Below are 24867 nucleotides of genomic sequence, written 5' to 3'. Positions count from 1 at the left end.
GGAGAAAGGTTTGGAGGCACTCAAAGCACAAAGTCCATCGTGCTTAAGGGGATGGAGGCCAGCCAAGGCAAGGGGAGAGCCTCACACAAGGCCTTGAGCAGGAGGAGCCTCCCAAAATCTGAGGCTGAGCCCTGCTTCAAGGCCTTCTTGAGAAAGGGAAGTTCTGCAACAGATCTTATGGAACCATAGAATTGTAGAGTTGGAAGGTACCCCAAGTCATCAAATCCAACCTCCTGCAATACAGGAATCTCAACTAAAGCATCCATGACAGATGGTCATCCAACATCTGCTTAAAGACCTCTAAGGAAGGAGAGTCCACAACCTTCCATCCCATGGTCAAACAGATCTTCCTGATGTTTATCTGGAATCTCCGTTCTTGTAACTTGGATCAATTGGTTCGCGCCCAACCCTCCAGAACGGGAGAAAACAAGCTTGCTCCCTCTTCCATGGGGCAGCCCTTGAGATATTTGAAGAGACATCACCTCGCTGACAAAGGTCCGTATAAAGCTATGGTTTTCCCAGTAGTGATGTATGGAAGTGAGAGCTGGACCACAAAGAAGGCTGATCGCCAAAGAATGGATGCTTTTGAATTATGGTGCTGGAGGAGACTTTTGAGAGTCCCATGGACTGCAAGAAGATCCAACTGATCCATTCTTAAGGAAATCAGACCTGAGTCCTCACTGGAAGGACAGATCCTCTAAGACTTTGGCCACCTCATGAGAACAGAAGACTCCCTGGAAAAGACCCCGATACTGAAAAAGATGGAGGGCACAAGGAGATGGGGATGACAGAGAACGAGATGGCTGGGCAGTGTTCTCGAAGTGACCAACATGAGTTTGACCAAACTGCGGGAGACAGTGGAAGACAGGAGTGCCTGGAGTGTTCTGGTCTATGAGGTCACGAAGAGTCGGACACGACTAACGACTAAACAACAACAACAATCATATCTCCTCTCAGTCTCCTCTTTCCCAGGCTAAACATACCCAGCTCCTTCAACCGTTCCTTATCAGGCTTGGTTTCCAGACCCTTGATCATCTTGGTTGCCCTCCTCTGCACACCTTCCAGCTTGTCAACATCCTTCTTAAATTGTGGTGCCCAGAATTGGACACAGGACTTCAGGTGTGGTCTGACCAAAGCAGAACAGAGCGGTACTACTACTTCCCTTGATCTGGACACTAGGCTTCTGTTAATGCAGCCTAGAATAGCGTTAGCTTTTTTTGCTGCTATATCACACTGCTGACTCGTTTAGAGGCAGCCCAAAGGTCCCTCAATCCAGTGCTGTCTCCAGCAGACCTCCTCTAGGTCCAGGAAGTGATGCAGTCCCACACATTCACACCACAAAGCTCAAAGTATTCTGGTCTGCCAGCATGCTGCAATTGTGGGAACACTTTTGGAGTGGTATCAACTGTCCCAATAATATCGGGGTGGGTCCTATAACACACACACACACACACACACAGTCCTATCCCTGATGGCTGCAAAGATATAGTTTGAAGCATTGAGGCAATGCTTTCCAAAATCTCAGAAACGAGGTGGTGGGGGTGAATACGAATCATATCAGCTAAGGAGAGTTCTTTGGTGTCCTTTCCCTGCGCTCGTTATGACTAGCAAGATGAATTATGCAAAGCAGCAAGCGTCGTAAAATGAAGTGGTCCCAAAATAATGGAAATTATGCAAAATCTCCTCGTTTTGAATGATTTATACAGGCCACGGAATTTGGATCAGCTAGGCAGAGAACTTGGAATTCTAGTCCACCCTGACCACTTCTCTTCCGTCAGACGAAGAGGGTGGAATTAGCAGCTGTTCTCACATCTACCCCACAGCTGCATAGCAGAAGATAAGCAACTCGCCATTATTCTGAGGGCTCGGGATGGCTTCCGAACATCTGCCTGCTTCTTCCCCTTCCACAAATGGACAGCAAACACAACAGCTCATAATGACAAATCAATAAGGGAGAGCTTTGGGGGGAAACAGCCATATTACAGGAACAGAAGAAAAATTTCCCCAGACGGAGGCTCATGAAACATTTAATGCTTCCAACATTACTCCTCCCGATGTTTTTTCGCTGTCGCCGCCCGCCAGGAACTTCGGGTGACAAAAGTCGGCACGGGGAGTCTTCCACCAAGCCGTAATAGCTGCGAGCACCCCGCGGGACAGAGGCAGGGGGACGGCGTTTGTGCTTTGCGCTCTCGGAATCATAGGGCAAAATCCAGATAGAAACAAACACGCCAGGAATGCCAACAGAATCAAGATTTGCTGCTTGTCGGACTGCAGTTTCATTGCTGCTCGGGGCTGGTGAGGCAAAAAATTCAGAGAGCGATGGAGTAGCCATCTTGTTCTGCGCATCACTCATGCGAGTCTCAGGTCCGATGGGTTAAAGCAGCAGCACAAATTCAACTGATTATGTGGCTACAGTGGTGCCCCGCAAGACGAATGCCTCGCAAGACGGAAAACCCGCTAGACGAAAGGGTTTTCCGTTTTTTAGTTGCTTCGCAAGACGATTTTCCCTATGGGCTTGCTTCGCAAGACGAAAACGTCTTGCAAGTCTTGCGATTTTTTTTCGCTCCCCCCCTTTTTCTAAGCCGCTAAGCCGCTAAAAGCCTTTTAGCAGCTAAGCCGCTAAGCCTTTAATAGCCGCTAATCCGCTAAACCGCTAATAGCGCTAATCCGCTAATAGGGTTGCTTCGCAAGACGAAAAAACCGCTAGACGAAGAGAATCATGGAACGGATTCTTTTCGTCTTGCGAGGCACCACTGTACTACGATTCCTGCATCTCCCTATCAAGTGCTGTCTTCAAAATATTCATTGCATTCAATATAGAAAGGCTGCTCGCATACCATACATTTAAAGTACTAGTATACCACTTTAACGGGATGCGGGTGGTGCTGTGGTCTAAACCACAGAGCCTAGGGCTTGCCGATCAGAAGGTCGGCGGTTCGAATCTCTGCGACGGGGTGAGCTCCCGTTGCTCGGTCCCTGCTCTTGCCAACCTAGCAGTTCCAAAGCACGCCAAAAAGTGCAAGTAAATAGGTACCGCTCCGGCGGGAAGGTAAACGGCATTTCCGTGCGCTGCTCTGGTTCGCCAGAAGCAGCTTAGTCATGCTGGCCTCATGACCCAGAAAAACTGTCTGCGGACAAATGCCGGCTCCCTCGGCCAGTAAAGCGAGATGAGGACCACAACCCCAGAGTCATCCGCGGCTGGACTTAGCTGTCAGGGGTCCTTTACCTTTTTATACCACTTTAAAGGGTCATGGCTCCCCCCCCCCACAAGAGTTCTGGGAGCTGTGTTATGTTAAGGGTGCTGAATGCTGTTAGGAGACACCTGATCCCCCTCCCGGAGCTAGTGGTTTAACAGTCATTCCCTGCCCTCTAAAGCACAAATGGGAAATGCAAACATCTGTCCTTGAAATACTTGGACATGAACTGAGTAATCTTCGTCCTGCTTCTGTAGAAAGTAACATGCACTTTTCACCCCCCAGGACTCTGCTCTTGCAAGGAAACAGAAAGCCTCTTAATCTCAGGGTCGTGGGTTTGAGCACCACTTTGGGCCAAAGATTCCTGCATTGCTGGGGGTTGGACTAGATCAGTGTTCCCCAACCTTGGGCCTCCAGCTGTTTTTGGACTACAATTCCCATCATCCTTGACCACTGGTCTTGCTAGCAAGGGATGATGGGAGTTGTAGTCCAAAAACAGCTGGAGGCCCAAGGTTGGGGAACACTGGACTAGATGACCCTCGTGGTCCCTTCCAACTCTGCAATTGTGATTCTTCGGTGCGTTACAGGGGGTAGAAATCCTATGTTTACTGACACCAGTTTCACAAGATAACTAAAGGCGTTAATAGCAGGACCCTGGGATTTGGCATTTGTTTTAACTTTACCACTATATGTTTGGAACACGCTCAGTATACCTGAAGGAGCGTCTCCACCCCCATCGTTCTGCCCGGACACTGAGGTCCAGCTCCGAGGGCCTTCTGGCGGTTCCCTCACTGCGAGAAGCCAAGTTACAGGGAACCAGGCAGAGGGCCTTCTTGGTGGTGGCACCCGTCCTGTGGAACGCCCTCCCACCAGATGTCAAAGAGAACAACTACTACCAGACTTTTAGAAGACATCTGAAGGCAGCCCTGTTTAGGGAAGCTTTTAACGTTTAATAGATTATATTTTAATATTTTGTTGGAAGCTGCCCAGAGTGGCTGGGGAAACCCAGCCAGATGGGCGGGGTATAAATAATAAATTATTATTATTATTATTAAAAGAAAATATTTATGTGCCACTGACTGCATGGCTTCAGCAACGCTGCATGCATAAGCGATGCTGCCAGTGAGGCCTCCTTTCATTCCGAGAAGTTTTTGCCAGAGATTCACCCCCATTAGAAAACACTCCAATAAGCAGGAGATGACAAACCGTGCCTTTCTGCCATCTGAGGTACAAGGCTTAAAAACCAATTACCTTCAGCCGCTGGAGAAATGCATGCATTCCAGGGCAATCTTACACTTCTTAAAATATGTCACTGATGCCATTAGAACGCCCACACCGAGAGCACTCCTGAAAGCCCAGAGGGGCAGAAGGAGCTATGGTAGCATTTTTCTGCCTTCTTATTCCAGAATGCAAAGCAGCCAGTGCCTTGCAAAAGGCAAACATTTGTCGGTGAAAGAACTGCGGGACAGCAGGGGGGAATCAACGCAGGGTAAAAACTTGGGCTGGCCCACGGACAGGTGGCACGAGCTCACCTGCAGTAATGCCTCTCATGTTATGGTGCCCACAAGGCCAAAACACCCGAGAGGAGCCCAGGTGGGTGCCGTCGGGCAAGCGAGGGGCTATCTAAGTTCCCCAAGGGTTTTCCCATCTCCACAAAATATTTGGGGAAGGGTACTTAGGAAGACTCTTGAGAGTCCCATGGACTGCAAGAAGGTCAAACCTCTCCATTCTGAAGGAAATCAGCCCTGAGTGCTCACTGGAAGGACAGATCCTGAAGCTGAGGCTCCAATACTTTGGCCACCTCATGAGAAGAGAAGACTCCCTGGAAAAGACCCTGATGTTGGGAAAGATGGAGGGCACAAGGAGAAGGGGACGACAGAGGACGAGATGGTGGGACAGTGTTCTTGAAGCTACCAACATGAGTTTGACCAAACTGCGGGAGGCAGTGGAAGACAGGAGTGCCTGGCGTGCTCTGGTCCAGGGGGTCACGAAGAGTCGGACACGACTAAACGACTAAACAACAGCACAACAACACTTAGAAAGACAGGACACACAGCCTTATGCAGGGTCAGACCAGCTCGACAGCAGCTCTCCAGGATTTCAGGCAATGCGTTCTATGTGGGGCTACCTTTGAAGGTGACCTGGAAACTACAACTAATCCAGAATGCAGCAGCTAGACTGGTGATTGGGAGCAGCTGCCGAGACCACATAACACCAGTCCTGAAAGACCTACATTGGCTCCCAGGACGTTTCCGAGCACAATTCAAAGTGTTGTTGCTGACCTTTAAATCCCTAAACGGCCTCGGTCCTATATACCTGAAGGAGTGTCTCCACCCCCATCGTTCTGCCCGGACACTGAGGTCCAGCGCCGAGGGCCTTCTGGCGGTTCCCTCCCTGCGGGAAGCCAAGTTACAGGGAACTAGGCAGAGGGCCTTCTCGGTAGTGGCTCCTGCCCTGTGGTACGCCCTCTCACCAGATGTCAAAGAGATAAACAACTACCTGACATTTAGAAGACATCTGAAGGCAACCCTGTATAGGGACGTTTTTAATGTGTGACGTTTTATTGTGTTTTTAATATTTTGTTGGAAGCCGCCCAGAGTGGCTGGGGAAACCCAGCCAGATTTGGGGGGGGGGGGGTATAAATAATAAATTATTATTGTTGTTATTATTATTTTGCCAGCCTTACCAGGAGATGTCAGGGATTGAACTGAGGACCGTGGCATGCAAAGCAGAGGCGCCGCTCCACCAGGGTCACTGATATAAACTGAGATATAATACCTAGGAGCCAAAAGGCACCATAAACCTCGTCACAATGGAATGCCCAGGCGCCCCATAGATCAGCTGATCGGCACAGCAATGCAGCACCAAAAGGCACCCATCTTTGGGTGCTGTGCTGTGCTGCCCCACAAACCAGCTGACGGGCACAGCATGGCAGCAGCGCCAGCCAGACAGCCAGAGGGAGATGTTAGTCGCCAAACGTGGTGACCAGACATCTCCACTTCCACACCAAAGACTCGTTGCCTGTCGCAAAATGTGCCTGGTTAGTTTCAAACACTGACCAGTGCCTGACTCGGACCCGGGAGGCAAGGGTTCGAATCTCCGCTCAGCCATAAATCTCACTGTGCGACCTTGGGCCAGCCGCTGACTCTCAGCCCAACCGACCTCACAAGGTTGATTTGGGGATAAAATGTAATAAATAACAATGAATAGCACTGAGCCACAGCCTCTCCCCCAAGTTAAAGCAGCATTTGGAAGGGCAACCTGCCCACATCCTTGGAACAAGGAACAATTGCTTCTGGGCAAGCAGCTTGTCGAACCCTTTGCAAACAGAAGTACAAGAGAGCTGCAAGCTGCAGGCTTATTGGCAGAGTATTAAGTTCATATATACCAACAGAGCTAACTTAATTCACTTGTGGTTTCTAAGGGGAGTGGGTGAATCACAACCCGACAAATAGCGTATGGCTGGGTTCACTGGAGAACAACTTTTAATACAATGCATCCCGTTCCTAAATATATTCTCGTGTCTTACAGAAACACTAAAGTATATGGCCCTGTTTGCATGCATTTTGCCCATTCTACACAAACACGATTGCCGCAGCTTCCTGTTGCCAACACTATCCCACTGAAGTACTAGCAGATGACAAGGAAGCGCATGCAACAAGGGGACAGAATTCCTTGCAAGTTAGCATGGTTTGGAGGAGGGGGCACAGGCCGCTCCATCAATCCCCTAGGCCTAGAATAGACACATGGACCTCTCCTCCACATCCAATGGTCTTATGCAGGAGGGATAGAATCCCCCATTCATTCTCGACCAGTCCCCAGTAGGCTTATTATATATATATATTTGTAGGCAAGTGGTCTTTATTTTACAAGGCTGCACTATCCAGATCTATGATCTCCACACTGTAAACATAGGGTATTGTTAAATCTCTTCCATTTGCATTGTGTCTCTCCTACGAGGCATTCACAAGCAGCAAAATGAAGTACAGTGGACGCTCAGGTTGCATACGTGATCTGTGCGGGATGCACGTTCGCTACCCGGAGAGTTCGCAACCCGCGTCTGCGCACGCGCAGGTTGCAATTCAGAGCCTCTGCACATGCGCAAAGCACGATTTAGCGCTTCTGCGCACGCGCAACCGCCAAAACCCGGAAGTAACCTGTTGCGGTACTTCTGGGTTTCAGCAGTCCGTAACCTGAAAAAATGTAACCTGAAGCGTCTGTAACCAGAGGCATGACTGTACCTTTTCATCCTCGCCAGCCACCATTTATCAATCAGGTTTCCTAAGGCCGCTCTGCTAAGCTTCATGGCTAAGTGGGGATTTGAACTCAGCTCTCTCAAGTCCAGGTCCAAATGATATGCCACGTCGCCATGCTAGATCTCGGTAAATAAGTGTTGGGTATGGAGCGAAAATGTATGGAAGTGAGAGCTGGGCTATAAAGAAGGCTGATCGCTGAAGAATGGGTGCTTTTGAATTCTGGTGCTGGAGGAGACTCTTGAGAGTCCCATGGACTGCAAGAAGATCAAACCTCTCCATTCTGAAGGAAATCAGCCCTGAGTGCTCACTGGAAGGACAGATCCTGAAGCTGAGGCTCCAAGACTTTGGCCACCTCATGAGAAGAGAGGACAACCTGGAAAAGACCCTGATGTTGGGAAAGATGGAGGGCACAAGGAGAAGGGGACGACAGAGGACAAGATGGTGGGACAGTGTTCTCGAAGCTATGAACATGAGTTTGACCAAACTGCGGGAGGCAGTGGAAGACAGGAGTGCCTGGCGTGCTCTGGTCCAGGGGGTCACGAAGAGTCGGACACGACTAAACGACAACAATGGAGCGAAATGTTCATCAGGAAACACGAATCTCTGGGACTTAGAGAAGGGCTCTACATCTGTGTCAGGGAGCCCACTTGACAGAGGGAGGAGAACTTTTCTCTATCCATTGCCTCCAATATGTAGAATCTGGATTTTCCTGGAAGAGCTCAGGCCAAGGGTGTGGGAGGGCACGTCATTCCTTAGTCATATGGAGAAGGCTGGCAAACTGAGCCTGCTGTTGGTTGGAGTACTGAGTTCCCCATTGCACTGCTCAAAAGCCACTCCATTCAATTTGTTTTAAATCCTCCCATTTCTCAGCTAAGTGGAATTGCTTTTCCTTTTCCTGCTCTCTGAAGAGCGTGCACAAGCTTTTTACACGCCCCGGCCTCCATTTGAACACAGCCCAAAGGACACCAGACCATAAATCAGGTGAACCGTCGGCAAAAGAACAGCCCCTTCAACAAGTTTCTCTGGAGCAGGTGAAGGGGAAAGACGTTATTAGCACAGCAGGTACGGCCATTATTTTAACAAGAAGAAAGAGGAAACAACAATCCACCAAATTTCCTCCCTCCCATCGCCCCACCAAAATCACTTTTCGTTCTGTTAACAGTGAGACATGGTCAGGTTGGACACCTACAATTTCCATGAAATGGGCACCAATTATACCTTAGAAAGAGCCTTTCTCAACCCCAGATGTTGTTGAACTACAACTCCCATCACCCCTAGCTAGCAAGGCCAGAGCTCAGGGATGATGGGAGTTGTAGTCCAACAACATCTGGGGACCCACAGGTTGAGAACTGCTGCCTTAGAAGATAAATGATAATAGAAGATAAATGTGTTATTTTTTCCTTCCATCCGCACCTACTCAAAAACAAATTACAGATACCACTGTGCCTGGGCCCATGAAAAATATACGTGTCTGAATCAAACCAGAGTCACCACGAAGTCACAGCAGTTAGCTTTGCTATCACCCACTGCCACAATTAGAAGCTTCATTGCCCTAACAGGTTGGTACCACTCTAATCTGGTTTTATTTCTGCACTAATTCTGGAGGGCACCAGGTTGGCGAGAGCTGCTGTAGGGCATGGAAAGAAGGGCTTGAGTCAAAGGCTTCACGGTAAAGGTGGGTTTTTAAGGTGGGATTTGGAGAAAGTAAGATAGGTTCATCACATATAGATGTCCTGAAAGCTAGTTACAAGCAGAAGGGGTTGCAAGAGAGGAAGGATGCAGCTGTCAGAAGAAGCAGGAAGATCCAAATCATTATTATTATTATTATTATTATTATTATTATTATTATTATTATTATTACACTCGAAAGTGGAACAACTACAGGAAATCAGAAACACAAATTTTTGTGTCCTCAGCAGACATGGGTGCCAAACTCTGAAACATATATTTGCACTAAGTTCTAGGAAAACCTGCTTTAAGGAACCAAAAGCAATTTGAGACCAAACTCTGCACCTTAAACCACATTCTTAACTTTTTCGGCACTCCCCCACAGCCTAATCTTTCCCACACACGATATATACGGACGCCTCTCGTGATGACATTACGGCTTTTACATAACAAGGGACGAAATTTTGCAAGCACAAAGAAACACGCAGGAGGCCACGAAACAGAAGTAATGTGTGTCCAGTGCCTCATGGCTGCATGGAAAGGTGACCGTACGCGGCTCGGGGTCAAGGAATTTGAACAACCTGCCAGAATTCCTCCTTCGTTCAGACACCAAACCCCCAAGCCGTTCAGAACATGAGGCTGGGGCAGCAGGAGAAAATTCAGAGGCAGTCTAATAACATCAGACACGACAGCGAGGAATCCCACCCACTCCCTAGTTATTACAGCTAAAGTGCACCCCCTCTGTACACACATGACCCCTCAAAACCCATAAAGTTCTGATGGAGAGGAACAGAAAAGCATATTTACACAGGCCGGCTACGAGTCCCTCCGCAGGGTCGGATCTATCACGTATTGATTTTCTGCCTGGTGTTTCTCTCGTACTGAAGCCTTTTCTCAACTTCCATTGTGCCTAGAAATTATGACCAAAGTGGTAATCAAATGGATTAGAGCTTCAGAGGCTTTTACCCTGAACTGGCCATCTGGGTTTGGTAAGGAGGTGTAACATTTCATGGATCAGGGAAGGCGGGTTTCAGTCAGCAAAAGCTGCAATCCCCGGCCCACTTACTTGGGAATAAGCCCCATCGAATTTAGCGGGGCTCGCTTCCGAGCAAACATGTGCAGGATTGGGCCCCAAGGTGCTGCAGGCCAGGACTCCAGCCAGTTGGGGGGCGAGGATGGGGAGAGCTGCATCAAATTCAAGAATGGCAAACTGAATGGTTCAGAGTGCCAGGAGGACTTAGACATTTGCACAGATGTCCTGAGATTCCCTGCTGTTGCAGGGTAGGGTTTGGGTAGGGAAACTTTTGAGTAGGGAAACTTTTGAGAACCCTTCCATTCCTATGATCCTAAGGCCCCATTGAATTTTGAGGACCACAAAAACCTACATCACTCTGCTGTAACAAGGAAAGATGTGCACATTCCCAGAGTCTCTTCCTATGAACTCGTACTTTATGATGCAGGAAGGAAAGATTAATAGAATGAACGTGGAAATGGTGGTTTTTGTGCCCCGATACCTCTTTGCATTCCCATTCCAGATGACCAGCCAACCACCCATGTAGTTCTGCTATTTTCTCCTCCCTAGATGAGATCTCAAGACCCAACAGAGGCTGTTAATGCAGTGGTAGGAGCAATACATGACACAGAACCCAGAAGGTTAATAATAATAATAATAATAATAATAATAATAAATTATTTATACCCTACCCCCATCTGGCTGGGTTTCCCCAGCCTCTCTGGGCGGTGGCTTCCAACAAAATACTAAAAATACAATAAAACAGCAAACATTAAAAACTTCCCTAAACGGGGTTGCCTTCAGATGTCTTCTAAAAGTCAGATAGTTGTTTATTTCCTTAACATCTGGTGGAACGGCATTCCATAGGGCGGGTGCCACTACCGAGAAGGCGATCTGCCTGGTTCCCCGTAACCTCACTTTTCGCAGGGAGGGAACTCCCAGAAGGTCCTTGAAGCTGGACCTCAGGGCTGGACGATGGAGGTGAAGACGCTCCTTCAGGTCTACTGGGCTGAGGCCATTTAGGGCTTTAAAGGTCAGCACCAACACTTTGAATTGTGCTCGGAAACGTACTGGGAGCCAAGGTAGGTCTTTCAGGACTGGTGTTATGTGGTCTCGGTGGCCGCTCCCAGTCACTGGCTGTCAGCCATCCATGGGTACATTTGGCCCATGAGAAGCCCATGGCCAATCCTTATAATGCACTACAAGGCTAATGTTGAGCCAGTTGGGTCTCGTTCATCACCAGCAGGATTAAAAATGGCTTCTAGGTATGCACTCTAGAAAGAGACACATCTTTCAACACTACCAAGAGTGCCGTAGGTCTTTATGTTGACGGTCAGCTTGCAGATGGAAGCATCTGCAAATCAGGAGTGTGCATACCTTTACTCCCACCATTTCACAAATGATCAGCATGGATATATGAGGGTGGGCAGACGGTCTCAAATAAGCTGTTGGCCAGTAACTTACTGGCCTAAAATAATCCGAGGTCTGGTAAATTATTTGCAGTGCTGCTGTTCCAGTTTTGCAAGAAGTGTGTGTGTGTGTGTATATTTATTTATTTATTTATTTATTTATTTATTTATTTATTTATTTATTTTCTGGCTACTGTCTGCTCAGGACTGTTAGCAGCCATTGTACATCGCAAAAGAAGTAGACAGGGGAGTTACGATCCCAAAGGACTAACCTTTAATGGTCGTAAAGTATGGAAAAAATGAAAAGGTGGGAGACTCACACCTATAGTCCTGTCTAGCACATCCCACCCCAGAGGTGGCTGCATTTGGGTTGATGGCATGCCTACGAACCCAACCCAGCCCTGAAAGGGTTAGGCCCGTAGGAGGCAGCAGAGTAAAATCAATGCATCTATGATAATGGGTCTTTGGCTCAGGGGGTTAGTAGTGCTTTCAGCCAGTGACAGGGAGGCTGGATTTTCATACCCAGTGCCCACAGAAGTAATTTACATTCAGGAAGAGTTCAGTGCTAAATGGGTCGATGGAAGCACATCGAGGCAAGCAGAGAACAGTCAGCGCCTTAAAAAAAGTGGAAGGGCGAGGAGATGAAGGCTGGAAGGAGGCAGGATACACCTGACAACAACAACAGCAACAACAAAATAGCAATGGGGAAATCAGGGCCACTGTGTCTTGTTTTCAGCTGTACAACATGGTAAAGACTAAGGCTCAGCTCATGGGCTTCTACTGAGCAGGGTCTTATTATTACTGGCCCCTTCCAGTCTGCTTAAAGAAGAAGCAAACCTCAAGGTTTTACATTTCAAGCCTCTTGGATGGCAACAAATTTAAGCGGAGCGCTGCTATGAACTTAGCACAACGGGCACTGACTGCTTCGTAGTGACTCGGAGACAAATTGCTAAGGGCACAGCCTCCCTCTGCCCTCATAATTAAAAATATAGCCAGCAACAGAGGAAGCTACGTGAACAGAACATTTAACTTAGAGCTTGCCATACATCCGAAAATCGCTGCAATGCCCGGGAAAATCCGGGTGTATGGTGACCCGTGTCAGAAGTGTAGATTTTTGGTGAATTTTGTTAAAAATACCCTGCAGTTCAAAAACTTCATTTTTTTTGTTAGATTTTGCAAAAAGAAGAAGAAGAAGCTCAGCAACTCTGCAAAAAAAAAGCCTCTACAATACTTGTGCCTGGATATTCACTTTTTGAAATATGGCAGCCCTATTTAACTTGAGTGCATTTCGCTTTATGAGCTTGGCAAAGAAAAATATAAATAAATAAAAGGGGGTGGGTGTCTGGGTGGGGGGAAAGACTCTGGAGATCCCACGGGCCATTGAACCCAAAGTTTTTGGACTATACACAATTTTGGCTCGTACTGTCCCGTAACATAACCCTGTGTAACTGAAGTGTCAACTTCAGAGGCGCCTCCAAACTATGGCTTGAAGGACTGATGGGGACAATATTCTTCCTCCGCTCCACATGTATATTTGCCAACTCAAACTACGGCTGCTGCTAAACTACTAACTATGTTTAGTGCCAGCCCTCCAAGCCATAGTTTCTTCACATTCTGATTTGGAGGGGCAACCACACTAACCATACCTTGCCAGTTCAGGCATCATGGTCAACTATGGCTGGTCTTAAAACAGCAAACAGCGTCCTGGAGACACAAGGGGGGGAAGGTTCATGGAAGTCCACAGTTTGATGTGGATTACCTAAACTATGGTTTGGAGGATCATCTGCCGCAGTGTTTGATGTTATCACCAAATTCATCCAACCCAACGGAATTAACTCAACCACACTTATGGGTAGAGTTCACATTTTGCATGCAAGATATTCCAAGGGAAACTGGCAATCCTAAGACCTCTGAAGCCTCAAGACCTTGTAGATCCCCAAGCAGGCCAAGAATCTAATTCCACAGAAGGCAGCTGTTCATTAGGCAGTTCCTTAAGGCCTTGCCGTCTATTCTCGCTCAGGGTCCCTGCAGAAAAGTTCTTGAACCCTTCAGATCATCTACCTACTATGACATTCACTTGACCAGAAGCTAAGAAACCCTGGGTTCTTCTTGGTCAAGTGGTTCCAGAATTCCCTTCTCCATCACCACCTGGAAGCTACAACAGTGGTGGGCTTGTTCTGCATCTCTTATCTGCAATAGCAAGACACGGTTTGGGAATTTCTCTTTTGCCACCTTCCAGCAATCTGTGAAGAGGGCACCAAAAGGCAACAGGAGATGCTAAAACCTAGCATCAAAGCTGCCACCCAAAAAAAGCACTCTTTCCTCAACAGAAATCTGTAGTAGGTTAATACCTCCCATTGAACTGACCCTTCCCCTGGGTACCTAACAAAATTCTGGCCTTAAAATTCCAACACAATGTGCAGTACTGTGAGTAACATACAGATACAGTTGAAAAACAGGGTCTTCTCTGAATATCTTCAAACTCCTCTCATACTCAAGACTTTTAGCAGAATCAGACAAGGATGGATGGCTTGAACACCCGCAGCACCCCTTCCTCCCCTTAAATAATTATTTTTAACGTTTGCCAGATGAAGAGTTCTGGGGAACTCAAAGAGGTCACACACTATTTTGCAATATTTCGGCTGTCCTGATGAAGGTACTGCCCTAATGTGGCTTTTGCATTGTGATTATTTTTCTTCTGATGCCTGCTTTTAACTTTAGCTTCAAACCAGATTTCTCTGGGATTCGGGAAGAAGAGTCTTACTCGGCCGCCTCCCATGCCTTAAGCAAGAGAACGATGCATTGTGGTCCCTACCCCTCTGTAGAAACTGAAATCGGCTCACTCTTGCTACTTTCATGCTGTGTTACGCAAAACGCAGGCGTGCTGGTTTATTCCACCGGACCCACACAATCGGCGCTAGACAGCTTAGATCAAAACGAAGAAGGCAGCTTCCGTCCGCACCAAACTCAACCATGGCACTTTCAGCAGCACCCAGCGCAACGACCCACATGTGGGGCACACCACCACACATGCAAAAGATCAAAGGCACCAATTCAGGGGCAGGACCGTCCACCTGGCAGGGTCCACCGCTGGCGGGGCAGACCAAACCACAGCCTCACATCGTCTGCTATTGGTCAGGGGACAAACACAGCCACACGCAGGACTCAGCCGGAGTCGCCTGTCCACGCAGCCATAATTCTCACGCCCAACTCCATTTGTAGAAAAGACCGCCAGCCAAGGTCACCATCCAAGGGTTAATGCAAACGGTATTGCACGCACAGCGGGGGGTGGGGGAGGGAATTAATAATTTCCCCGCCTTGCAGTAGGTTAGCAAGCAGCTGGCAGCATCCGAAGAGCAGAGCAGCCCCCGGAAGCTATCCGACCGCATACCAGTCCTCCAGCTCTGGATGCTCTGAGCCAGCGCTGCTGCATCCCGGTTGCGCTCCACCCAAATGCCAATCTTCACCCCCCCCGGCCCCCAACCCCACCCACTGCACCAGTGGGGGCCCCAGCAGAGCATCCCAATCATTCCACAACACCCAGCTGGGTGCAGATGCACCCACAGCTGCAACCGCCAGTTCCAAACCTCAGCCTGCATCTCTCCCCGCACCCAATTCAAAGGGGGGGGGTGGCTAGGAAGAGAACCACGCAGCATTTCCACCACCCACCCAGCTCCGCTTCACGGCTTGAGACGGCTCGACACCCCCCCCCCCAGTCCGTCCTTCGGTATGCCTCGTGTTGATGTAAATAAGCACCCAAGCCATTTCCACCCACAAAGCCCCCCCCCCAAGTGAGCTCGGCCAAACCTGCAGTCCTCCATGCTTTTGCAACATGCTCCGTGCTGGAGGAGGCAATCGCCCACCAAACACGCCCCTTAGCCCGGTTCACTTGGCTCGCCTCCAACTTAAAGAGCCCATCCCTCCAATAAAAAAGAATAAAACCCTCCCCCCCCCCCGCACAAGCCACATTCTGCACCAACGGCTCCAACGGTTTGCCCCCCAATCCATGCTAACTGTACTCCTATGCGCGAGAGGCATGGACCCAGCTCCGGAAGACGCAGGAGCAAAATAATATATACAATAAATGTGATTCAGGGTGGGAAGAGATTTCGATCTCCTGTGCATGCACGCACACACACGCCAGTTCTGGATAAGGAAGGGGGAGGGCGGTGACCCCCCCCCCCAGCAGAGAGGAATGGGGCTGCCTGAAACCCAGAGGCACAGGGCAGGTTTGGGGAAACTGGCGAGGTGGCGGGAGCAAAATATTCACGACCAAAATTTCAGCAGGAGGAAAGGCAGAAAGCCACCTGATTGCAGAGGGAAGGGCATTGGCAGGTGCCATGCGGGGGGGGGGGGACCCAAACCCCACCACCACCACATGGGGGCAGAAGCAGGACCCCCAAGAAACAGCTGTGTGAGGTCCTGTCCGGAATGGCATATTCCTCCCCCAGGAGTGGAAAGGCTCCAGGGCCGATGGATGGCACTGGTCCCTTCAACCAATCCCTGCAATGGGAGGAGGTTGCGGGGGGGGGGGGTCGGATCAGTTTGAAGGGGCAACTCAGGCTCCTTCCTCAGTAAGGTCCCATCCCTGCACAGCTATTGGGGGGGGGGGGGACTGGAGAAATTTGGGTGGGTGGGTGGGAGTCTCTAAAAAGAGCCACAGGATCAGCGGTGGGGGAGCACCTTCAGGGCAGGGTCCTAAAAAGGTAGAAATGTGTCAAGGTGAGGGGGGGCGTCCCTGGAGCAGCCCAGGCTTACTGGGGAGGAGGAATGGGGAAGGGGGGGCTGTCCCAGGCTGGAGAGGGAAAGGTCTCCCAGGAAGTAGAGGAAGGCGACACACAGGGCCTTCCAGGGCTGCCCCCCCCCCCACCCTCAGAAAAGAGGGCGATCTGCCCTAGCACTTTGTAAGGAGGGGAGAATATGGGGTGGGGGTAACCCTCTGAGCGCACTGAATGTACCAAGGTGCCCTCCCTATAGCAGGTGGGGCATACTGCTACTGTGGGGGTGTTCACAAGGGGGGGGCGGTCCCTATGGAGACGAGCTCTCCAGCAAGGAAGGTGCATTGGGGAAAACAGGGAGGGGTGCAGGATCTATGGGGTGTGGGTCTTCCTATATTGAGGAAGGGGGTATGAATGCCAACCCCCTCCAGCAAGGGAAAAGAAAGACAGACGGATTGTAAGGAGACAGGACTGTTGCAGCGGGGGGGGGGGGTGTCGATAGATGAAGGGGGGAACTGCAGAAAATATGGGGTAGCCCCAAATGGATGAAATGGGCGAGGGTCAGACTGAGCAAAAAGGGTCTGAAAGTGGATTGAGGGGGAGGCGGGAGAGAGAAAGTGCCCCTTTCTCGGTATTTTCCAAAGGGAAAAATTAAGGGGGTTCTGCAAGGAGATGGGTGGGGTTGATTCGACCAGGTGGGGTATTTTTTTTGGGGGGGGGGGGACTACGATGACGACTAAAGTATAAATGGAGCTGGCTTGGCCGAAGGAGGAAATAAAAATCAAGAGGATTCGGGATGGGAAGAGGGTTTTTTTTTGGGGGGGGGGGGGGAGAAAGACTACTGATGCGAGAATCTCCACCTGGGGTGGAGGTGGTGGGGCAGATTTTGGGGAGGGGGCTTGCCGGGAGGTGGGGGGGGCGCCTATCCTTGCGCTGCAAAGCGGCAGATTTGGGTGGGGAGAAACCCCCCCCTGCAAAAAAAAAACCCAGGAGGGCAGATTTGGGGGAGGGGGAACTGGAATGGGGTTGGGGGGCTGTGATGCAGTAGTGGTGAGGGAAGGGTTTTGGGGGGGTTTTGGCTGTGGCGGGCGGGTCTCCTCCTCACCCCCAGTGGGTTGGGGGGCTTTGGGGGTCCACACATACCCCCAGTTCGTGCTGTGGGGCAGGAGGGGGGTCGTGCATGGGGAGGGGGGTCTCTTCCTGCCTCCCCGCCCCTGTGAGTTGCTGGGGGGGCAGCTGTGAGGGGGGGTCTCTCCTCTTCCTCCTCTCCCCCCAAGGATTTGGGGGTCGTGCATGGGAAGGGGGGTGTCTTCCTGCCTCCCCACCCCTGTGAGTTGCTGGGGGTTTAGCTGTGAGGGGGGGTCTCTCCTCTTCCTCCTCTCCAAGAATTTGGGGGTCGTGCGTGGGGGTCTTTTCCTCCTCCCCCCTCCCCCCCAAGGATTTGGGGGTCGCGCGTGGGGGGGGTCCTACCTCTCCGCCATCTTCTCCCCCGAGCCGGCGGGGTCGTCACCGGGCGCGGCGAGGGGCGGCGGCGGCCCCCGCCCGGCAGCCCATGGCCCCGGCAGCGCTGCGGCTCCTCGCCCGCCGCCGCCTCCTCCTCCTGGCCGCTGACGGAGCGAGCGACGGAGCGACGGACGGAGCGACGGACGGGCTGCCAGCGCCGGCCAGGAGGAGACGATGCCGCCGCCGCCGCCGCCGCGTCCCGCCGTCACCACCGACAACGGCCCTCGGCCAATGGCGCTCGCCGACGGGCGGGGCCAAGGCGGCCTCGGCTCCGCCCAGCCCGCCGGCCCCGCCCTCCGCCTCAAGGGTTCACGGGAAATGTAGTTTCTGGGGCGGTCTCACCTGAGGTGGCGGCAGCCATGTTTGGGCCTACGGGAGGAGTCCTCTCAAGGGCATCCAGTCGGCCCTTGGCAACGTGTCAGAGAAAATGTCCCCGCTTAAAAAAAATAAAAATAAAACGCTGTAATGAAATGACTCTCTCTCTCTTTTCAGCCAATGGAAATAATAATAATAATAATAATAATAATAATAATAATAATAATAATAATAATAATTATTTATTATTTGTACCCCGCCCATCTGGCTGGGTTTCCCCAGCCACTCTGGGTGGCTTCCATAGAAACCAAAAAAAAATTCCTTCCAGTAGCACACGAAAGCTCATACCAAGAACTAAGTTAGTTGGTCTTTAAGGTGCTACTGGAAGGAATTTTTTTGTTTTGACTATGGCAGACCAACACGGCTACCTATCTGTAAATAGAAACTAAAGATACACTAAAATATCACACATTAAAAACTTCCCAGAACACGGCTGCCTTCAGATGTCTTCTGAATGTCAGGTAGTTTTTATCGCTTTGACATCTGATGGGAGGGAGTTCCACAGGGCGGGTGCCACCACTGAGAAGGCCCTCTGCCTGGTTCCCTGTAGCTTAGCTTCTCGCAGGGAGGGAACCACCAGAAGGCCCTCGGAGCTGGACCTCAGTGTCTGGGCTGAACGATGGAGGTGGAGACGCTCCTTCAGGTATACAGGACCGAGGTTATTTAGGGCTTTCAAGGTCAGCACCAACACTATGAATTGTGCTCGGAAACGTCCTGGGAGCCAATGTAGGTCTTTCAAGACCGGTGTTATGTGGTCTCGGCGGCCGCTCCCAGTCACCAGTCTTGCTGCCGCATTCTGGATTAGTTGTAGTTTCCGGGTCACCTTCAAAGGTAGCCCCACATAAAGCACATTGCAGTAGTCCAAGCGGGAGATAACCAGAGCATGCACCACTCTGGTGAGACAGTCCGCGGGCAGGTAGGGTCTCATCCTGCGTACCAGGTGGAGTTGGTAGACCTGGACACAGAATTGACCTGCGCCTCCATGGACAGCTGTGAGTCCAAAATGACTCCCAGGCTGCGCACCTGGTCCTTCAGGGGAAAGGGAATAAGGCAGTGAGGGGGGAGCACTCTGCACATGTTCAAGGGTGCCATGTCATAGAATCAAAGACTTGGGAGGGAACCTGAGGATCATCTAATCCAACCACCTCCAATGCAGGAATATGCAGCTGTCCCATATGGGGACTGAACCTGTGACCTTGGACTTATCAGTACCACATTCTCAGACTCTTCAAGTGTCCCTATTTTCCTGGGACGTCCCTGATTTAGAGAAGTCGTCCCGGTTTCTGTTTTGATCCAGTTTTACCATACAGTGGTACCTCGGGTTACTGACGCTTCAGGTTACGCATACCGCGCCAAACCCAGAAGTACCAGAATGGGTTACTTTCAGGTTTCGGTGCTCGCGCATGCACAGAAGTGCTAAATTGCACTTTGCACATGCGCAGAAGCGCCGAATCACGACACTGCGGGTTGCGAACGTGCCTCCCGCACTGATCACATTCGCAACCCGAGGTTCCACTGTATTTATATATGCTGGGAGCTGCCCAGAGTGGCTGGGGAAACCCCATCTGATGGGTGGGATACAAATTTATTAGTAGTAGTAGTATTAATCTCCTGTGGCCGTGAGTTCCACAGTTTATCTATGTGCTGTGTAGTCCTTTCTTTTATGCGTTCTGAATCTTACAACATTCACAGACCTTCCAAATGCCCCTATTTTCCAGGGACACTCCTGGATTTACAGAAGCAGTCCTGGTTTCTGATTTGATCCCAAAATGTCCCGCTTTTCCTTAGGATGTCCCTATATTCACCGGAGAAACATTGGAGGGTATGCATCCAGCTTCTCAATGCGTGGTCCTGCATTCTCTACTTTGAGAGAAGCATAATCTTTTTTTTCTCTATCCACATTCTCCACCCCAGGTGTCATTTTACGAACTATCCAGGGCTTTTTTCCAGTACGAACTCCCTGGACCTGAGATCCGTCACGTCTCAGGTGGGCGCCATCACCATTATAGGAGAGCAAGCAAGGTGTTTGTGATGAATTGTGGCACCTCTTTTTCTGGAAAAATAGCACTGCTTCTGTCATGACTCCTCGTACCCTCCTTTTCCCAGAGGCATGAGGGAAGCGCATAGGCGCCACTACTGTGTGGCCTGGTTTGTGGGACTTGTTATTTCCCTGCAAGTGTATGGAGCCTCCGCCGCCTCCTAACCTTCACCTCCCCCCCCCCCCCCAGTTTTGCACCTTCACAGTCTCCTGACATGGATGCTGAAGGTTGCAAACAGCCGTGTTTATATATATATCTGTGTGTGCACATAAATATAAAGTTGTTGAAATCGGCTGAAAGCCTTCCTGCGGCATTTCTGTTCCCAAATCTTCTGTGCTTTGTGCAGGCAGATTTCCCTCTGAAAACGGCCTCTTGAAGTATTTATAATATCTTATTTATGCAGAAGTCTTGCTAGCCGCTTTTCCAATTAAAAAAACAGAGAGAGAGAGAGAAACAGATAGATTCCTCAAGGTGACGTACAGAAGATAAATTATCTCAGTTTTATACAAATAATATTTTCTCGCCCAAACGCTGTTTGTGGGCCTGTGCTGCCTTTCCTCAGGTGCCTTCAGAGAAGGAATTATGAGTCGCTCTCATCTTTCTCTAACCTGTGAGGAATAAATAAGGCGTCCTTCATAAATAGGATATGCAGAAATGGCACCGCGGCCAAAGGCTGAAGATTATGGGACCCACAAGCACCGAAAAGGAGAATATGGTGTAGACAGGCAAAACTAAACTCTGTTTTTTTATTATGCATTTTGTGTTTTTACCTTGTGTTTTTTTAATGCTGCAAACCACACAGAGATCTACGGATGAAGGACGGTGTGTACACATTTTAAAAATAAACAGACGAGAGGCAGAGGCCACGATGACGATGCTTGGATGCTGCGAGATATCCAAAGGGGAGCACTCAGACTATAAGTTTTACACTCTTTGGCTTGGAGTTGAATGTTTTATCAGGGGTCAGCAAACTTTTTCAGCAGGGGGCCGGTCCACTGTCCCTCAGACCTTGTGGGGGGCCGGACTAGATTTTGAAGAAGAAAAATGAACCAATTCCTATGCCCCACAAATAACCCAGAGATGCATTTTAAATAAAAGGACACATTCTACTCATGTAATAACACGCTGATTCCCGGACCGTCCACGGGCCGGATTGAGAAGGCGATTGGGGCAGATCCAGCCCCCGGGCCTTAGTTTGCCTAAAGGTAAAGGTAAAGGGACCCCTGACCATTAGTTCCAGTCATGGCCGACTCTGGGGTTGCAGCGCTCATCTCGCTTTACTGGCCGAGGGAGCCGGCGTCCAGCTTCCGGGTCATGTGGTCAGCATGACTAAGTCGCTTCTGGCGAACCAGAGCAGCGCACGGAAACACCGTTTACCTTCCCGCCAGAGTGGTACCTATTTATCTACTTGCTCTTTGAGGTGCTTTCGGACTGCTAGGTCGGCAGGAGCAGGGACCGAGCAACGGGAGCTCACCCTGTTGCGGGGATTCGAACCGCCGACCTTCTGATCGGCAAGTCCTAGGCTCTGTGGTTTAACCCACAGCGCCACCCACGTCCCCAATTTGCCTACCCATGCTTTATTTGGTCCTGCCACCTACCCAGAGAGAAGGCCCTGTCCTTCCTCCTCAAAAGGTGACCGAACCTTTATTCAGCAACTAAAAAGGGGCGAGGAGGAGACACGCTAAGCAAGCCCCCCCTACCCAGCCCCCCCCATGGAAGAGCCTGTTTCCATAGCAACAGTGACACCCCGGTGTCTGTAGGCAAAAAGCGATGCTGGCATCTCACATTAGTCACAGATCTGCATCAGAGCTACCGGAGGGCAAGTCTGGGGGATGCAGCGACATCCAGTCAGGGCCTTGCTTGAAATGCATCTAAAAGTAGAAGGAAGGAGCAACAAGCATCCTTAAGGGAGGAAGGCGGGTCTCGCTGAAATCAGTGGGGCCACCTACTTCCGAGTAAACATCCCTCCGGAAGCCTCGCTGACTGGGTAATGATAAGGTGCCATGCCAGGCGCGGAAAGCCAGGCTCTGTCTGCAAACGAAGGAGGCGAGAAAAACACTGAGCAGGGTGGGGACTGAATCATGATGTCGGAAGCAGAGATTGCGTTTTTCGCCTTCGGGTTCAAACAGGCAAGATCTCTGGAGCTTGAGTACTCCCAAGAGATGGCTTGTCCCACCTCTGCATGGAAACCCCCAGCCAGGGGGAGCCCACCTCCAGACAATGGCAGACCCTCCAAGTGTCCCTATTTTCCAGGGACAACCCCAGATTTACAGAAGCCAGCTCAGTTTCTGATTTGATCCCGAAATGTCCCGCTTTTCCTAGGATGTCCCTATTTTCATCAGAGAAATGTTGGAGGGTATGGAGTTATGCAAACCCCCCCCCCCCCCAGCTAAGGATACAAGTAACTCTACAACCTTCAGAAGACATCTGAAGGCAGCCCTGTATAGGGAAGTTTTTTTCATGTTTAATGTCGTACTGTACGGTCATACCTCTTGTTACGTTTGCTTCATGATATGTTTTTTCAGGTTGCGTCCCGCGGCGACCCGGAAGTACCGGAAAGGGTTACTTCCGGGTTTCGCCACTCGCGCATGCGCAGACGTGCAAAATGACATCATGCGCAGAAGCGGCGAATCGCGACCCGTGCGTGCGCAGAAACGGGTTGCGTTCCTTTCAGGTTGCAAACAGGGCTCCGGAAAGGATTCCGTTCGCAACCAGAGGTACCACTGTATTGTGCTGGGACAACCCAGTCAGATGGGAAGGGCATAAATGTTGTTGTTGTTGAATAGGACGTCCCTATTTTCATCAAAAAAATGTTGGAGGGTAAGCAATGGGTCCCGCTGCCAAACAGCTCTTGTGCCATTAAGGAGCTTCATCTATTGTTGAACAGAAATCGGCTTTCCTCTTAAATGATGCCACCCTAGATCCAATTCTTTTCCCTGGAGTGGCAGGAAGCGAGGCTTTGCCTCCTTCTGTTATGATTATGATTATTATATTTGTATCCCACCTTTCCTGCAAGGAGCCCAAGGTGGCTGACATACGTCTCCTCCTCCTCCCCCATTTTATCCTCGCAGCAACCCTGTGAAGTAGGCTAGGTTGAGACTGGCCCAAGGTCACCTAGTGAGTTTCATGGCCAAGTGGGGAATCGAACCCTGGTCTCCCGGGTCCTAAACCAACACTCTAACAGCTGCACCATACTAAAAAAGGAATCATAGAGTTGGAAGGGACCCTTAGGGTCATCTAGTCCAACCTCCTACAATGCAGGAATCACAGCTAAAGCATCCCTGACAGGTGGCTATCTAACCTCGCCTCTGAAACACCCAAGGTAGAAGTAATCCAGAATGCGGCAGCTAGACTGGTGACTGGGAGAGGCCGCTGAGACCACATAACACTGGTCTTGAAATATCTACACTGGCTCCCAGGACGTTTCCGAGCACAATTCAAAGTGTTGGTGTTGACCTTTAAAGCCCTAAACTGCCTTGGTCCAGTATACCTGAAGGAGCGTCTCCACCCCCATCATTCAGCCCAGACACTGAGGTCCAGCTCTGAGGGCCTTCTGGCGGTTCCCTCATTGCAAGAAGCAAAGCTACAGGAAACCAGGCAGAGGGCCTTCTCGGTGGTGGGGCCCGCCCTGTGGAACGCCTTCCCATCAGATGACAAAGAGAAGAACAACTACCAGACTTTTAGAAGACATCTGAAGGCAGCCCTGTTTAGGGAAGCTTTTAATGTTTAACAGACTACTGTATTTTAATACTTTGTTGGAAGCCGCCCAGAGTGGCTGGGGAAACCCAGCCAGATGGGTGGGGTACAAATAATAATTTGTTATTATTATTACAGTGGTACCTCTGGCTAAGAACTTAATTCGTTCTGGAGGTCCGTTCTTAAACTGAAACTGTTCTTAACCTGAGGTACCACTTTAGCTAACGGGGCCTGCTTCTGCCGCCACACAGCCGCCACCGCGCGATTTCTGTTCTCATCCTGAAGCAAAGTTTGTAACCTGAAGCGTCTGTAACCTGAAGCATCTGTAACCTGAGGTGTCACTGTATTATTATTACTATAGGAAGGCATGCCATCACACCCCAGTTTGAGCACTGGCCTTAATTTAAATTGTGCCAATTTACATTCATGTGCCCTGGGATAAATATCAAAGGATTGTAGTGCAGGAAAGGACCCTCAAGAATTACCTAGTCCAGTCTCCTGCAATGCATCTATCATGTAGCTACTCCTCTCTTAAGAAACTTAGCTTGCAGTCCCTGCCCTTGGGGGTCTCTGCAATGTGAAGGGGGGCGGGTTGCAATTCACACACAAAAAATCAAAAGCATCACCATAGGACAAAAGAAGGACAGGTGACATCTGACATTGCAAACCTCTGCTCATGTTCTTTGGACACACCTGATCTTTGGCAGTCATTGCGCCCAGATATTCAGCCTCTCCCCTTTTCTAAGACCACAATTCCCGAACTTTATCGCGCCACCACCCCCTCGGTTCCCTGAGCTACCCGACCCTATAAAAACCCATTATTCGGTATATCCGTTTCCATGACACCCTTGAAAAAGGTAATAAAGCAATGAAATTCAAAACAGTCACAATTAATTGTGCCTTTTTTAAAAAAAAACCCAATCCAATTAAAACTATTTAGTTTAATTAATTCAACAAATATTGATCCAGTGATACCAGCTTCTCAGAGTCTGAAAGT

At 49.9% G+C, this 24867-nt stretch overlaps 1 protein-coding gene across 2 annotated transcripts in view; it reads right to left on the bottom strand.

The window, feature by feature from the left end:
- ARHGAP39 (Rho GTPase activating protein 39) overlaps positions 1–17947 on the bottom strand; it is a 198933-nt gene extending 180986 nt beyond the window's left edge. For both annotated transcript variants that reach the window (XM_028736038.2, XM_028736039.2), the window contains exon 1: positions 17728–17947. In XM_028736038.2, the coding sequence (XP_028591871.2) occupies positions 17728–17738 (11 nt within the window). In that variant the 5' untranslated portion in view covers positions 17739–17947. The remainder of the gene's footprint in view (positions 1–17727) is intronic.
- Between the last annotated feature and the right edge of the window lie 6920 nt (positions 17948–24867).

Source organism: Podarcis muralis, chromosome 8 (assembly GCF_964188315.1).
Source record: "Podarcis muralis chromosome 8, rPodMur119.hap1.1, whole genome shotgun sequence".
In the NCBI taxonomy this organism is placed as follows: Eukaryota; Metazoa; Chordata; class Lepidosauria; order Squamata; family Lacertidae; genus Podarcis; species Podarcis muralis.
The sequence above is the reverse complement of the archived record's forward strand: the minus strand, read 5'-3'. Positions and strand labels throughout refer to the sequence as shown.